General features: G+C 38.4%; 1 protein-coding gene across 1 annotated transcript; it reads right to left on the bottom strand.

Moving 5' to 3' along the window:
• Positions 1-227: 227 nt before the first annotated feature.
• LOC104159737 (DNA polymerase alpha catalytic subunit-like) lies at positions 228-17,466 on the bottom strand. Its single transcript, XM_009697728.1, has 16 exons — positions 17,365-17,466; positions 16,743-16,817; positions 15,311-15,449; positions 12,156-12,313; positions 10,756-10,840; positions 9,907-9,968; positions 9,069-9,158; positions 7,347-7,463; positions 6,297-6,472; positions 5,751-5,880; positions 5,291-5,410; positions 4,075-4,171; positions 3,391-3,515; positions 1,487-1,636; positions 1,137-1,259; positions 228-407 (listed from the first exon to the last, which is right to left on the bottom strand). Exons 1-16 carry the CDS (start codon positions 17,464-17,466, stop codon positions 228-230), a joined length of 1,929 nt encoding a protein of 642 aa, XP_009696030.1.
• Positions 17,467-17,908: the final 442 nt, after the last annotated feature.

The following is a 17,908-nucleotide window of genomic DNA, read 5'->3' on the forward strand; positions in this document are numbered from 1 at the left end:
AACTTTTGAATTCACACGGATGCATAGCACATTTATAGTTACCAAACCTGGAAATTATTTACTAAACATGTGTACGGTTAAACATATCGGTTACACAAACTGGGAGGGTCGCAAATGTGAGGTTGTTTCCAGAGAACTCTTTAGACGGGAAGACTTTCAGAAACACAGGTGTGTTACTAGAAACAAAATGCCCCTATGCACATCAGTTGGGGGCTGTCAATGGACCTTCAGCGCCCTGGGTTGTCCACAGCAAGGCGAGCTGTGCCCTCCCGCCATGGGAAGCACGTGCCTCGAACACGGACCTGAACTTCTCCACCTCCCTGCTCAACTAAAAGGCTGAGCAGCCATCCTGTCACATCTGTCTGTTCCTCTGCAGATTCCTGCTTGATATTCTCTTCTATAAAGAACTAACATGAAGCATCATGAAAAAATATTTTTGAAGACACTGTATCTCAGTGGTATGTTTTGGATCTTTAATGATTATTTTTCCAGCTGGGACCAAACTGATGTGGTCTGCCTTCAGCTGCCATCCTAATCAATAGCAAGAGTAGTTTTGCTTATAAAGTTAAGAGCAACTCTTAAAATAAAATCTGGCCTCTTGAGGCTAATGCAAAGCTTCATTTTAAGGAACAAACAGTCAGTTTCTGAAAATAAGGCCCTGATACATAATCCATTGTCACCATGGGATTAATTAGCCCTGTCACAAACTTTAGGTTTTCGGGAATTCAACGTACCAGGGCACAGGACAGTCTGACTGAAGACAAGTTCATCCAAAGCTGAAGCATACCACCGAATCAAAGCCTAACCCATCAAGCAGAACTGGAAATCCATGGAACATGTGAAAGTAGCCTTGATTTTTTTGTCACCACAATCTGGCCCGTTGAAGCTAAGCAGTTTAACTCAAAGTAAGGCTCTAGCTAGAGCTTCAACCTGTCGTACTTATTGAGACATTTATCTGATTCTTTTCGAGACGCCGGTTTCATTTATATCCCAACCTCTGCAGTACAAGACAGATAAAAACTAGTTCTGAAACCAGAAACAGGTTGGAAAACAAGACTGTTTTCCTATTCAATGAAAAAGCAGGTGGCTCAAATTCACCTTTTTTACATGTGCGTACAACCCGTTTAATGACTTACCTCTCTCCCTTTATGCGTCACCAAAGCAGCCAAAGGCTTGGCATAGAATCTGCTGTAGGAAAATCCCAGGCAGCCATACATACTGTTAGCAGTGAGTTTCAAAGCTTTCTGTCTGATATCATACTGAAAAGAAACATAACCAGCAAAAATGATACAACCATAGCCAACAGAGAACAGAACTTCATGTTCACAATTACATTCACAGCTTTTTATATAGTCTGCAGCAATGATGGGCTACAAGTAAAGCACATTACAATCACTGCTCACTACTAATCATCTCTATTCTGCAAGGCTGATCAGGGCACTTAAGGGGAGTGGGAGGAAAATCAAAGGAGTTCTATAAAACACACCTGTAAATAAAGGTCAGGATTTAAATCTGGCTGTTTCATTAACTGCTTAACTTGGCGTCTTCTCTCCACCAGCTTCCTGATTTCTTTAGGCAGAACTCCCATTTCCAGAGATGGGTCCGGAAGCTCTGGAATTTCCTCCTCTTCTTCTTCCTGTCAAGTGACCACCACTGCTTATCATTTTTTTTCTTGAAGATTAGATTTTAATGTATTAAGTGAAAAGCTCGGGGGAAAAAAAACACATAACCACACAGCTTCTATCTATTCCTGCAGAGCACCCAAAGCACAGTTTAGAACAAGCATGAGAGGTTTTTTGTGATATTTAATTACATTACTTAGTCCCTGCTGAGGGACAGTGACTAAGCCTGTCTCTGCCTGGGAGAACCCAAGAGAGACACGGACCAGTAGCAGGAAGAGGTTTTGTTTTGTTTTTTTTAAATATGTGTGTGTGTATTATATATATTATGTATATGTGTTTATACATAAATCCAGACAAATAAAATGCACACACACTCTCACTCTTAGGTATATATAGATAGATATAAAAATATAAAGAAAAGCACACACACAAGCAATCCTTTTCGTGCTGAAAAAATCCATCCTAAGGAAGTATTTTTGGTGTTCAGAACTGTAAAACTGAGCACAGGCTTGGTGGAACTGATACTTTGAATAAGATAACTGACAAAACAGAAATTGACAGTAACAACAGAATGAAAACTCCAGCCCAAGCAACTCTTGATTATAGCAAAACTACAACCTAACAGAAAGCACACATTCTTCTTGTTAGCATAACCAGCAAAAACAGAAAGGAATTGCAAGCACAATGAAAGAGACAGAAATACAGAAAGAAAGGGCAATAGAGACACTATGAGGTGGGCAAGTTCAGTAAAGCAGTCTGGGAAGAACCGTAACAAGAAATTACACCAAAACCTGATTAAGTATCATACCATGAGAGAACAAAATGAGCTGCTTCACCTTGAAGCATACTTAAGAAAGCAGGGTATATCTGCAGAAAGTTTGGAGGAACTTACTGACAAGAGTTCCACATACTTTTTTCCTCATTTCTGCTATGGTACTGATATTTCAGTTGTTATGGGACTAACTACATCCCATAACTACTTACACACAACACGCTAATTCCAACCTGTGAGCTGACACCAGTTAAAAATAAAAGCCTCGGGTTTAACCTTTAGACTTGACCAGCTCACTGCTTCAGTTTACAGCACAGTTCCACCAACAACAGTGCCAGCACAGCTGAGGAAATGAGAATAAGCAGCCACGGATAAGCCACAGTCAACACTGCTGCTGAGAAAATAGTAGGTGGAACTACACCTTCAGGAGTTTTTCAGTTGTCTTTACTACAGTTTAACACTGGATCAAACAGCATGAATTTCCGTGAAGCTGGTCCCACAGCTGACAGAGTCATAGTAGCACTCCTCGACACACACCTCCAAGACACACACAGAGTTTTCCTGATGTCTAATAAGGGTTGAGCTCATATTGCATTCTTTCCCTCAGGCAGTATCATGAGACTTGTGTCTACTTCATCCAGGTACGTTTGCATGAATTCTGTGACAACTTAACTTCAGAAGCCTCTACCAAGTTAGGATGAAATCGGTCAAGGGACTCAGAAATTCCTAGGACCACCTGGGTCTGAAGAGGACCAACAGAACCTCACTAAAAATCTTGTTTCACGAGGACATCAAGATTTTATTTAGATGGGAGAGAACTTACCAACATTCTAGAAGAGTATTACTGAAAGAAAGATGACAGACATATAATACTCAAAAAGTCCCAAACCAAAACATTAAACAGTGAAAAAGAACAGTTTCTTAAAAAGCTGATTCGCAGAAAACACACTGAAGTTAAGGCAGTGTAACTTAAGTCACAAGTCAAAGCACACAAACCTCTGCCCTTTTCTGTGCTTCTGATGATAGTCGCTGCACTGTGGTAAAGCAGATGTTGAACTCCTGGATAATCGATGGGTACAAGCTGTTGAAGTCGAGAAGCAAAATAAACTTGTCATAAAAACCTAAAACAGAGTTTAAAACAAAAGCCATAGTTACTCAAGTCTCCCTAAGGACTTCATCCAACTCCACAATTAATATTTAGGTGACAGTAATACATTGTACCACATTTCCAGCATCTAAATCCCTTAAAGCAGCTGTTCAGATGCACCACTACCCGTTACAGAAAGCTGTCAGAAGTGGAACGATCCAACCCCATTAACTCACCAGAGTTGAACAGATAGCTTCTGTGTTACTATAGGACACTTGTACAGTTTTCCCCACATAGAGGAGAAACTGAAAGAAAACTTACGTGTCCATTAGAAAATTATACACAGATGTATGGTCCTAACGCCTCACAAGACCATAATCTTCCCACAAAAGGCTAAGAAAGAAACGTCCCAAGAATAAGTAATTCCACAATCAACGCTGGGAATTTTCTTGTGTGTAATCGCCTCCCCCACCCCTGGAAACCACCACACCAAACTCCCACAAAATACACAGATTGTCCACTGCAATCTCTCTGCATTAATATAACCTACCTGCCTCTAACTTCATAGAAGAAAGAAAATTGCCACATCTTACCGACTTTGGGATCCAAGACTAAGCCCCCAGTATATGCTGCTTTCTTTTTCCCTATCTTTGATTTATTCTGATCTTCAAAATCTTCATCTTCATCCACCTACATTTGGCATTTAAAAAAGTCATTATCTAGTCTCCAAGATTTCTGTAATGTTGGAGGAATTATTTTTGGCAAATCATATATGAAATTGGGAGCCAGTGCATTGAGTTCCTTTTAAAATACATGCAAAACATGGTGTTTTCATCATGATCCTTATTAAAGCTCTCTACATGTCAAAACAGGATTCAAACCAACTCCTACAAGAACAAACTGCTAACAAGAGATATAAAAGACCTTAAGGAATTGTTATCACTCAATGTAGCACTAGTATGCATTTTCTGGCTGGCTGTAAAAGTCAACACTAGGAAAAAAAAAAAATCAACTCACGACCCAGAAAAAGTATTATTGCCCAATTAAAATGTAGTTTTTGGAAATACAACAGCTGGGCTTTATTGAAACAAATAAAAACATTATTACTGACCTAAAGAATATTCTGCTATTTGTTTTGTTGTGGTAACAATTTTTCTCCCAGTTGTTCAGCGCTATTCTGAATCATTTAAAATTCTGGCACTGCCTTGATGCAATAATACAATCAACAGCACTTATTGCTTTGGAATTTGCTGTTGAACTTATTTAAAAGTAAAACTAAACTGCAAAATATAGTGAAATACAAACACATTCTCAAATTTTAGTTTGTTTACTAACAAACATAGCTGTTTCTATAAAGATTATTTACACTAGTATTATCCAAAGGATTTCTTTTTTTTTAAATACTCTTGGATATTTTACCCACATTCTCAAATCACCCACCTTACAAATTATACTTGAAATACTGTCCATCAGCACAGTAAGTGTAGGGTAAATGTGCATCTAATAAGCAACACAGACCATCTTTTTCTTTACTGTTTCCCTAAAAAAGCCAAGAACTTAGCTTATTTCAATTTTAAACTAAAAGAGCAACTGAGTTTCCATAGATCTGTGACACACAGAAAAGGTGTCACACTATCCCTTTAAACCATCCATTTCTCCATTATCAAGTCAACAGAAAAAAAAAATTAAACATAAGCTGTAACATCAAGTTAAGTTTCTATCATATGTTTGCATTTTCCATGCTCTACACAAAAACCAGGAGAATGTTTATTTCTTTTTAACAAAAATTCTTGGAAAAACTGGACCCACCAGCTTCTGTGATGGCTTTTTAAAAACTTGTTTGTCCGGCACTATGTAGTCTTTTTCATGAAACGCATGAAGCAGCAAGAACTCATTACGCTCAGATCGTCCGCCCATCATTGTCCTTGACTATAGAGAGAGGTGAAAAAAGAATTCAAAGCAAAGCATAGAAAACACTTGAAATACAAAAATAGACTAAGCAATGTCCTTCAACTATTTATACGTTCACTCGGTATTACTATTATTCTGTATCATCACCATGCACAAAACTCAAATGTGCTATTTTTATGGAAGTTTTACATTATTACTTGACTAGATCATCGAACTCTCACACTCATCACAGCAAAAAGTTTACAGCATCATGTATTCTCAATTAGCGTTTACAAATTACAACTAGCAAATCAAACACAGAAAACACAGAACTGTTTTTGTGGGAAAATGGAGGGGGCGGAAAGAAATAAAAACGTACCATGACATTCCCAGAGATGTTTGTTATTTGAAGAGCCAGTGGCAGAACATTCAGCTCACACATGATCTGGAGAATGAACTTGGCATCTGTCCAGGTGTTTTCCAGCATGAACATTACGTGAGAAGAATTACTGGGAAAAGAAGGGGGATGGCCTAGTAAAGTAAAATCCTTTGTACTGTGTAGTAGTTTACACTTCCATGCTGTATGGCACACGTGCTATCTGTAGCAAACCAGTGATGAATTATATAGCAAGCTCTTTTAATTGGAAAAAAAAAAGGCAACCCAAAACTTAAGCTTGTATACCCTATTACTGTATCTAAAACAATGCTCACTCAAAACAATTTGGTTCGCACATAATAAGCCACCACTCATGGATAGCTTGAAACATTATAAAATACTGTTAAGATAATATTTTATTTTTCAAATACCAGTATGCTAAGTCAGCATCTCCATGACAAATCAAATAAGCAAGCATGAAATTGTATAGCAGGAAACTAGCTCCTCTACTTTCTACTGAAGGATTAAAACCACGAATCAGCAACATACCTGTACATATTTCGAATTTCCTCTGGTAGTATTGTCTTCCTCTCTGTTTTTAAAATCTGACGGACCAGTTCAGACAAATGGTAACTTTTGCAACGTATTAATTCTTTAGCAGAAATTTCTACATCACAGATCATTCGACCACAGGCAGCATTCCTCTCAGCAAACCCTCCTCGACCCTTAACCATATCACACAAGGAGAGAAAAACCCAAACACAATGAACCATACAAACATTAACAAAGAACATTTACCCAAAACTTAGGCTTTCAGGACTCAGCTAAGTCAGTTGGTCACTGAATACTCCAATACTCCAAATACTCTACTAAATACCACTAATACTGAAGTTTTATAATTGCGCTTTAAAGGAACCCACGGTATCTTTAAGTATTAAGAAGTAGATACTTAACTGTCATTACTAGTTAGCTCTTAATTATTAAACTGTCATCCTTTTTTTTTCTTTAAAAATTAGAATAGTCCCATTGAAAAAAACAAGGGTGTGGATTTTGTTTTTCCTCCTAGGATATTTTTTGTACTAACAACAGGACAAAAAAGTCACTGGACAAACCACACACAAATACTCATCTTGGCCTCTAGGAAGGACAGAACAGGCAAGAACACGGCCACGTTCAGCACTTCAACACTCCAAGCCTCACATGTTGTCCTCTGAACAAATACGTACTAAGAACTACAGAATTATTAACTCAGTAGCTCTCTATGGGATGATTCACCAATCAATCCAAATTACATTTTCTAATTTTACAGTTAGAGCAGACAAAGACTGTTACAGTAAAGACTATTGCAATTAATCTGTCATTATCATCATCTAGTTGAGATACGTAAACTAAATTAGCCTAACTTGAAAATTAGTTTAACTTATTACTGTAATAAAAGTCATATAAACACTCATTATTTCTGATCTGGGACACATGAAATTCAGCATGACCAACAGTCAAAATACATCAGTGTCACATTTACAATTCCTCAGCAAAATTAATTCATTTTTAATCACGTGCAACATAAAGGGGCTTAAAAGACTTGAGCAATCTTATTACCCCAAGCTTTGGCATATTGGACCTCCTCAGTCGACCTATCTTGGACCAGTGAGGGACTTTGCACACATTAATTCTTTGAAGCAGCACTTCCAGATCAAATCCATAAATATTATGACCCTTGCAGCAGAAAAAAATAACAAAAAAGGTTACAACAAATGCAAATTGAAAGACTTACTTTCACACACTCGGTATTCCTTTGCCCTTTGTGGTTTTTTCCAACTAATTGATGGCATTATCTCTCTCATAGAAAGCACTTTCTAAGAAAACGTTCATCAACAGTACTCATTAGTCTTAACACTAGCATTGTTGTTCAGCAGAATACAAAAATCAGCTCTATAACTGGCTCATAGCACACACGATTCAGCTTTATGCTTTGATACCAGAGATTAGGATTTAAAGCTTTCTAGAAAAAACATTATTCTTTATACAGCACATAAACTTAGCTATCTTTTCTCTCCATCCATGAAAGTCTCAATATTGACATCAAAATAACATCATTTTTTTCCCTTTGACACTACAACAGGCATAGCTGTTAAATCTGGACAGGAAGACCTTGCAACCAATATTTACATATCAAAGTACTCTAGCAAAATTTGCAAAGTTTAAACAATGCTAAGGACATTGATAACACTGGTCTGTAACCTCAGCTGAAAGTAAAGTGCTGTCCTGAGGAACATGAGTCTGTGTGGACCAGTCAGTCACCAGGAACTGCAGGTTCACCCTAGCAGATCATCTGTGTAATGCAGTACTGTGCTATAGAGGCTCCTCAAAATCAGCAGCAGCGTTATAGCTGTAGCAGAGGGGCCCCACCTATATTGATAGAGCTTGTTTTTCAACAGCCCTAATTAAACCTGGTGCAAATTAAACTGCTGGTCTTAGCATCACAGCTCTCACACCCCTACTACCGGCATCTTCAATTTAAAACTATTGGCCGCAACGTTTCCCCCGATTCCTTCCCATAACCACCAGGAAGCTCAGCCCATAGGGCAAATACCAAATACCACCTGCAGTGAGCTGAAAACATCAGGAATCTGACGGCTCATTTCATCCTACTGCCACCACCTAATTATTCATATTTACCTACAGAAGAATAACAAGTTGTATATAGCCAACCTCTGATTTATAACCAACTTCAAATCGTCTTCAAAATTTCATTAAATGAAAGTCAAGACTGCACGTTAATTAAACACAACAGAAAAGAAAATGAGTAATTATAATAAATATTCAGCTGTCAATACAGTAGAAAACATAAGAATGCTCATTACAAAACTTTGCTCAGATCCCATGGATTTGTATAGGTCATCATATTGATTTACAGCATAAACACAACCTAAATGGTGACACAAATTATATGAGCATCTTATCTGAAACAGACTCTTAAGTATACCAAGAGCTCCCATTTTTCTAGAAAACCACAAGGGGGTTTTTTTGGTGTGTGTTTTGTCTTTCTGAGTAAAGAAAACAAATACTTGTGTTTCAGGTACTATGGAAATACTGCCCATTTCAGATATTATGGGAAATAATAGGATGTATAAAATGCTGTCAGGGAAAATTCTGTATCATCTTTGTATCAAAGTATACCTGCTGTTTATAAGCAAATTCAATTCATAAGGCAGTCTAAGATAAACATTAAAAAACTATAAGGGGACAAAAGAAAAAGAACAAAGCTGACCAACTAACAATATGCTTTAATTTAACTCTCAAAGTCTCAGAACTACTCACCACAACAACATCTGGGTCAATTTTGTGAATCTTCGCAAGGAAAAATCCCAGCAGTGTTCTCTCTGTTGCAGCAATTTCTATTTTAGCATTCTAAAAGGAGCAAGAGAGCACCTGATTTCAATGACCCAATAAGTTTAAAATGGAAACATCTCCTCTCCCCTACTAGTTACAAGACAATAATAAAGCACCACAGAGTTCTCCCTTTTCTTCTATAATTCAAGGCTTTTTGTTCTCACTCCCATAGACATAGAAAGCTTTTCTCAGGGGCTTTTTTCCATTTTGCTTTTGTATGCAGGTGTCTAGTGATATTTTAAGAGCCTCCTAAGAATCAAGCACACCAGGAAAATGCTCCATGTGCATCCTTCACTCAGAGGCTTAAGATCACACAGAAACAGAGGAAAAACAAAAACAGGTTATTTTATTATTCTGTCAGCTCTCCCAGTGCCCTTCAGAAAGGATGTCGTCTAAATTTTGATAGACTTCACTCTCCAAGGGAAAAGGAAACAAATTCTTGCAGTTTACTACAACTACGTAGTCAGCAATAATGAATACGAATCACAATTTTAGCCTCTTTGCAAAAGCTTTCCAGCTCTGTTGTCTAACACTCCATTTGTTTTATGAGCAGAACTAGCAGCAGTACTGAATCACAGAGCGCACGCACCTCTGTTTTTACAAGCAACACAGAATAAATAGCTGGATTTAGGTCTGCAGACTGGAAAACTAATGAAATAATCATGCCGTTCCTTTGAATATTTCTCTTACACAACTTACCCAAAGCAACATGAAGTTCATATTTTAAAAAGTATTGCAATCAGAAGGCTAGCAAAATGAAAGTTACCTTCTTTTTAACAGTTTCTTTGAAGTCATAAGGAAAAATGCAATCGTTCGGTTTGGAAATAACTGCAAAAGAAATTGTATTTATGCTTACATACAAGTTCTTAACTGTACCCTCCCTGTCAGCATCCATCCACAAGAAGGGAGCTAAGGAAAACTAACCTCTAATTCTAAAAAAGGTAGCCCTGTGTGAATACTTGTCTTTAAGATAACTGAGTAATTAGTAAAGTGTTAAACAATTTTAATCAGTCATATTTGATGTTATCATTGGAAATTAAAACTATGGTCCACAGCTTCCAAAGAACTTCCTCTTACAAGCATTTAATACTTCATGACTTCCAACTGGGGTCGGAATCTCAAAGTTTAGCTGGTATTACTATAATGACATTGCTGAGAGAGATTTTTTTTTTCCTTCGAAAACTTGTTTATAAATAAATGTGACATGTTTACTTTTTTAATTCTGTTCAGAAGAACTGAAAAATAACTAAATGACAGTAAATAAATAGTCTAAATTAATGGGTGAAGAAAGTAATCCAAGAGAACACATGATGAAGTAAAACTAATAAAAATGATGGGAAACTGTATAGAGCACTGTTACTTCACACCATCTCAAACTAAGATTTTTTTCAATAAAGACTGCAATAAAAAGTCAGTAATCAGTGAAGTTAAAAATAGGGAGAAAAGCCTGCCTATGAGACAAAACTTTGTAACTTACCTATTCTAAGCTTTTAGCGCTGGAGTGACAGAATGAAGTAAAACAAACAAAACAAAAAAACCCAACCAAAACCACCACAACAACACAAAATCTCTGAAGGAATTATTTTTCTACTTATAAACTGTTCTGAGTACATACCACAGAAGTGTGTCTGAAAAGGAGGCTGAGGTGGAGCCTTATCCAAAGGAAATTTCTGATGAATCAGAGCTGCAACAGCCACAATCTATACCAAGGAGATACAGGACACACAACTTCATAAACATGACTCCTATCAATACCCATTTCTTCCCTCCTTTTTTTTTTTTTTTTAAAGTTTCCTCATCTCTTTTCTCTTGTTTCTACAAAAGATCTTTTTAAAATTAATTCCGTCTATAAATAGTTAAAAAGAAGAAAAGTTATCAATTGATCTCAAGTAAAGTAAAGCAGAACCTACTCCTCAATGATTATCTTAGAAATCTGAGAGGAAAAATAATTCATTTTGGAAAACTCTGCCTTTATCAAATTTTGTTCTGAATCTGAACAGACCTCACAATTTAAAGGATTCCCTATGAAGTGCAGGGGAGAAGTGCACAGGGCAGGACATGCAGAGAAGCCTTGCCTCCAGAAGGGCTGCCCCTGAGCAAGCAGTCAAGACTGCCAAAAACCCAAGAGGTTTTGGCATTTAGAAGCTATTAGCTTTACTGATGCTTCTGCTTGCTTTGCTGGCAGGATGTCCTGGCTCTCCAGACACTGGTCAGGAAGACCCAAGAGAAGACAAAGCGGACAGGCTTTAGAAACATTTTGGCGAGCAGAGTCTTGTTGGTAGCTTGTGTATGTCTCATTACGCTGGCTAAAAACCAGGAATTTTCCATACTCTGCCCCCAAAAATTTTGACTTCACCAAGAGGACTAATTCTGCTTGAAAAATTTGCCAGCCTAATTTTTCTTCCATTCAATCAGCCAGAAACAACTATCGTATCCTATTAATGAATACTAAATCTCTTCCTAAGCTAGGGAGACCTGTTAAAAAACAGATAGATGTGCCTAACTACAGATTGTGGTCTGCAGTCCACAACTGAGGGTGCCCACCGACATCTCTCCTCCTTTCTGAGAAAAGGAAAGATCTCACAGCAGAATAGTAGGTGCGGTAAGATTTAGATCAAATTCTCATTCTGTTTTAAAAGGAGTTTCATCAGCAGAAAAACCCGGTCATTTTACCTAGAAACTAGCTCTATCAAATAAATAATAATAATCCATTAACAGTTGTTCTGGGACAGTCTCATTTATAACTATTATGCATAACAGACAAAATAGAAGGCTGGAAAAAATACATAGGATCCATTGTGACAGTAACTGTTCTCAGCAAACAGGGCCTCTGAACCCACAGTTCTCATGCTGCTGAGATCTCAGTAAAAATGTCTTTGAAAAGCCCACAGCACAGAAAGTTTACTCAACAGTAAATATATTTAGACATGTTTTACCAGGTGACGTTCTTCCAAGCCTCAGAAACTCTTTATGCCAAAGAATGAAACCAAACCAAACCGAGAGCAGATTACTGACCTCATTCTGGTGAGTCTTTGGGTTCTGAGTGGTCTTCATGCTGAGGGACATGACCACAAGAGGAGGAGGAGGAGAAAGATCTTTAACGACGTTCACCAAGCCAGGCTTCATGGCCACAGCCTCCACCTTACACCAGCTGACTGACTGATTTGAAGGCTCTGAGGAAACAACACGAACCACCTTCACTCTTCTGGGAGCCACAGGGAAGGGATCTCTAATGGCACTGCTGCACAGAGCACGTCCTTTTAATGTTTTGCCTTTGCGGGCTAGTCCAAGATCCAGACTAATCCTGCCCAATTTCTGGTACCTCCCAAGGCCCTGACTCCCCAGTCAGAAGCCTACTCACACCAGGGGCTCTTCAACACCAAAGAGGAGAGGGAAGATTTGTTTTGAGGTCAGGAAGACGTGCGGTGCAAAAAAATGCTTCAGGCAGCTTTATACAGAGTCATGGTAGACAGAGGTATAAGCCAAGTGGCATAACTCCACCTAAATTAATATACCACCCCTTAGCATTGAATCTTGTAGTCAGTCCAAAGGTAGAAGGCTTCATAAAAATTAAATTAATACAAGTGAAATGAAAGAATACTCAGAAAGTTCTCAAACGCTACAGAAAAGGCAGCCAGAGTGTTATCAAAAGAATTTTGATTGAATGAGAACTGACTGAATATGACTGACTGAAATGCACCACATAATTAATTCATTTAGCTATAGTCCTTCAGAAACACAATTATGGAAATAAAGAGATGCAGGATGTCGTAAGAGAGTTCATCCTGCCCTGGTACTATAAGCTGTCCTAAAATGTAAGAGAGACCACAGAAAGCTATAGATGTAAAGCGTACAAGAGCTAAAAAATTATAGATAGGTGGAAAAAAAAAAAGACATGTTTACCACCCATTATCATTTCAGAACTTTTTGGTCTGTAATTCTTCACTTGCTTTTAGGAAAAAAAAAAAGTGATCATTCACAAAAGATGCTGATGAGGTAACTCACTACATGCAGTAAGAAGCAGAGGTTACATTTCTGACAAATTAACCTTCTGAAGACAGCTGTTGGTAGACCTAGTGATCTTACTCCCTACAAAATTATTTGACCCCTCTCTCAAAATCCACATATTTTACCTTCTCTCATTATCCTTGCTTTAAATGCAAACAGGTAACTGACTAAAATATCTCCATTTATAAAACACTGATAATGTCTCCAAAGGAAGACAGGCAATCAATTGTTTAACACCTTTTTTCTTCGATCTCCAGTATCTCAAGATCCAGGGCGCTCTGTAGAGCGGTGGTCTCCAAAGTGGGGTGCATAAGACAATCCATTGGGTGTGGGTAGAAAATATTTTTTGTATCATTAATAAATACTTTCAAAAAGTGTTTTTTTCACATCTCATACTTTTTTAATTTCTATTTTTGTGATTATTTTATAACATCCATAATATATTAGTACAGTAGTACATGTATATAATTTATAAGTAAGTATCTATATATTGGGGGTACATGCTCAATTTTTTACTGATGGGGGTACACAATCTAACAAGTTTGGAGACCACTGCTCTAGAAAAGCCCCGCTGCTATCTAGCACTGATAAACTGCAAGACAGCTTCATTATGAATAGCAATGACAGCCTGTGAAGGAGTTGTGGAAGACTGATCAAATAGTTTGAGACTTGCTTCTTCTAAACCTTCCAGGTGTATTTCTTATCTCTAAGACCCTCTGTGAGAAGTGTGGAAAGAAAGCTACAGAAAAAAGCAAGAACCTTCTGATAAACTAGACACACACACTCCCCCAAAAAACCAAACCAAAACGAAGAAATCCAAAAAAACCCCAACAACCCAGCTTTAGGGCATAAAATCCAGTGCAACGACTACAGAAATTTCCATAAATATAACTAGCCAGCTTAATAGACAGTTTTCAACAGAGTGGGCATGCCACAGTTTTGAAATGAACAATTCTGATACCAAGATACAGACTCTCTCTGGAACCTGAAGGCTGTAATAGAGATGTGGGAGCAGGAAAAACGAGCTCCCTTAGATTACCATTTCACTCGGGCACAGAATCAGTATCTGAGCTCAGGCAAGGCAGTTGCAAGTGGAGATAACGCACATCAGCATTAAGTAAAAGTGAATACCGCCTGAACTGTTGGTTTATCATTGCCGTAACATTTGTCATACTGGATATGAGGAACAAAAGGACTCTGGACTCTTTCAGGTGAAGAAACAGAACACCAAAGAAATGTGCGGTCAATTCTTGGGCAAAGAGTGCAGATGAAAAACCACTCTTAGGACTTTAAAATCAGTGCCACCAAGTACATTGATGCTCGCCAGTGTCTGGTGGAAAACCCATCACAACTAATCCGTCTTTTGGCAGTCAGGGATTTGCCTTGTCTATTCCAGCTCAAAATCCTTCCTGGTATCAGCTTTGTCAGTGGCTGAGCGAGGTGCTGAAGAGGAGAATCCTCCAGGTGTCGGCATTCATACTGTCAGTTCTACATTCAAAGTGCCCCAAGGAGACGGCACTAATAGATGTAGCTTCGGTTTGGTATGATCAACCTCCCTACATTCTTGGGAGTATGCAGCACACATTGAATAACGGGCTCTAACAAAGCCAGACTAAGGCAGCATAACCACCCGTAAGCGGTGCATGCCACTCAGGAGGCAGAAAGGATTTCAAACTAAAAAAGTTCCACACCACAAACTCTTCTGAGGGCCTGAAAAATAAACCTAACACACAAACAAAAAAAGCTATCTAGCAGCTGTTTGTTCTGAAAAAGATATATTTGGAGAAAAAAAACACAAATCTTAAGTTCCCAAGAGAAGAAAGAAGAATAAACTTCTAGGAAACTAACTTCAGCTCAGTATATGTGGCTATAGGGTATGCACCAAGGTGCTGCTGCTAGGCACTGCCGAGCTCCCTCGCACTGCCATTCAAAGCTCTGATCTCATCTGTACAGCACGCAACTTTATATGGATAGAACTCTCAATCAAAAAAGGAAGAAAAAGTTACAATTTGTACTAGACAACGAAAATTACACAGATAAATTGCAAGGTTAATTTACAAAATTGTAATTTATCAGCACAATTTAAATTTCCCCTCCTCCCCACAATCTATAATTATTAGCGTTTTCCAGCAACCGAGTATTTCACATGCAAACCACCATACGTGGATTTTTTATTTCCAGCCAGCATGGTCCTTTGATCTTCCTACTCATCAAGAGAAGTTCCAGGCTAGAGGTGTTAGTTCCAAATACATGTGAAAATGTTTGTCCTTTGAGATCTTGGGGAAGCCGAGGGCATTCAGCCTAACAAGTAACAGAAAGCAGTGAGTCATTTCACCCCACAGGAGTCTTCAAGGTTGACACACTATATTCAGACAACACCTTAACCAAACTACACAATACCTGAAATCACTGTAATTTCCCACAAGCAAAGCCTTAACCTGTAATACGTTACAGTAACTGAAGAAATTACACTATTGACTCAACTTAAATAGGTGCATAGCAAAATCAGGACAGTAATGAAAAAATGCACTGAAGCAAAAGTTCTTCATCCATACTGGGTACAAGACAGAAATATTATCATCAGCCAAGACTACAACAATGTTCACTGACCATTTTAATACAAAAACTACTCATGTTGTAAACTTAGTTACAGCTTTAATCTTGTCTGTCATATAAAGACTGGATAAAGTGTTTCTGCACAGCTAAAGAAAAAAATAGAGACAGCTAGCAAATCTCTATGGGATGCTGCTTTTGCATCTAGAACTAGTATTAAAAAATGGTTTAAAAAGGCCTTATCTCAGCAACTGACCCAATAGGTTCAAGACTGCTGAGTCTCCCACATTCGAAACCAAATCAAGTCTTTGCTAATGAAGAAGAGCTACTGGTGTTCTCATGGGGACTTTTTTCCATTTTTGCTACTCAGTTTTCTAGCTCTTCAACAAGTCCTTCTCATCCTATTGCTGCTATTTGCAAAAGCCATATAAGCAGAGAAATCAGCTATATTCTGGACATGGATTCAACAAAACACTTAAGGGTAGTAAGCAATTTAAAACACCTTACAGTACTTTGGGCCCTGAGCCAGTACAGCTAAAGGGTTGTTTGGCTGATTAGCTGATTCAGTGAAAAGGCGATAAAAAATAAAGCAGGATAATTGGGAATATATATTGTTGTAAGTCAATAAGCAAATCATAATTGGGGGAGAAAGTGGAAGGAATGCAGTAGTTGTAGTAGTTGCTTTATTTACACAACGTAGTAGTTGCTTTTATTACACAGAATGTAGTAGTCGCTTTATTTACACAAATAGAGCTAATGCTAACAAATCAATATGTTACAGGTTACCTGGTAATGAAGTGTTTTTGTTAAGGACTAACCAACAAACAAATGATAACAAAAAAAGCCACAAGCTTAGGTATTAACCTTTTTTTTTTTTAATTACAAGACAATGAGCAACTAATTACACACTGCAACAGAGGTTCAGCCACTAGCTACTAAAGATCAAATCCTACAATTTTATTTTTATTTTAGTAAAATCATAAAATTCTTAATTAGGTAAGAAAGCAGGTTATGGTCTTTCACCAGATTAATTATACTTACCGAATATTTAACTTCTAAGTATTCAGATTTTGCTGGAACATCCGGGATCTCAAAAGCATAATATTTTTCCACTTTCTAGATAAAAAAAGACATTATTTTTTCAGTATCTCTCAATTGAATATTCATTCTGTCCAACAAGAAAGCTATTGAAATAAAAGCCAGCCGAAACATACATCTCAAATATCATGGGCTTGATCATATATTACCAATTCTGCAACACATTATAACCATCTAAAGATAGTGAGAATGTTTTAGTATCTATATTTAATCTCTAGGTTTTCTTAGCACAAAGAGTTTCTACAGAATTGACTTACAAGCATACTAACCATTACAAAACAAAAACCATACAAGTTTAATAGCTAAGGAAACTCAGAAACATTCTGTAAATTCACAGGCTTCAGACATACTCAGGAGACTTGCTGGCTGCAGACCACCACAAAAATCACAAAATGGCTGAGATGGAAGAGCATCTCCAGAGAACGTCCAGTCCAGCCGCCTGCTCAGAGCTGGTCCAGTATAGCGGGCTGCTCAGGGCCCTCTCCAGTCAGGGTTTGACTACCCCCAAGGATGGACACTCCACAGCCTCTCTCGGCAACCTGTGCCACTGCCTGACCTCCCTTACAGTAAAAAAGTGGTTTATGTTCTGATAAATCTTATGTTTCGCATGGTACCTATTGCTCTTGTCCTCCATTGGGCACCAATGAGAAGACTCTGCCAGAGTCATCTTTACCCCTGCCCATCACATGTTTGTACACAACGATAAGGTTTGCACCACCAATCCTTCACCCCGAACCTTCACTTCTCCAGCTGAGACATCCAGGTCTGAGCCCCTCCTCACACGACAGATGCTCCAGGCCCTGCAATGATGTTTGTGGTCCTATGCTGGACTTGCTCCAGTATGTGCGTGTCTTTCTCGTACTGGGCAGCTCAGCTGAACGCAGCACTGCACACGCATATCACCAGGGCTGCATAAAAGCAGGAAGGACCACCGCCCTGATATCTGCTGGCCGTGCTCTGTCCCATGCAGCCCAGGGTGCCCATGGCCACCTTCACCACAAGGGTATGTTGTTGGCTCATGGTCATCTTAGTGCCTACCAGGATGACCAAGTCTTTTTCTGCAAAGCCGCTTTCCAGCTGGTCAGCCACCAGCACCTACTGGTGCCTGA

Source organism: Cariama cristata, unplaced genomic scaffold, assembly GCF_000690535.1.
Source record: "Cariama cristata isolate BGI_N322 unplaced genomic scaffold, ASM69053v1 scaffold5723, whole genome shotgun sequence".
Lineage (NCBI taxonomy): Eukaryota > Metazoa > Chordata > Aves > Cariamiformes > Cariamidae > Cariama > Cariama cristata.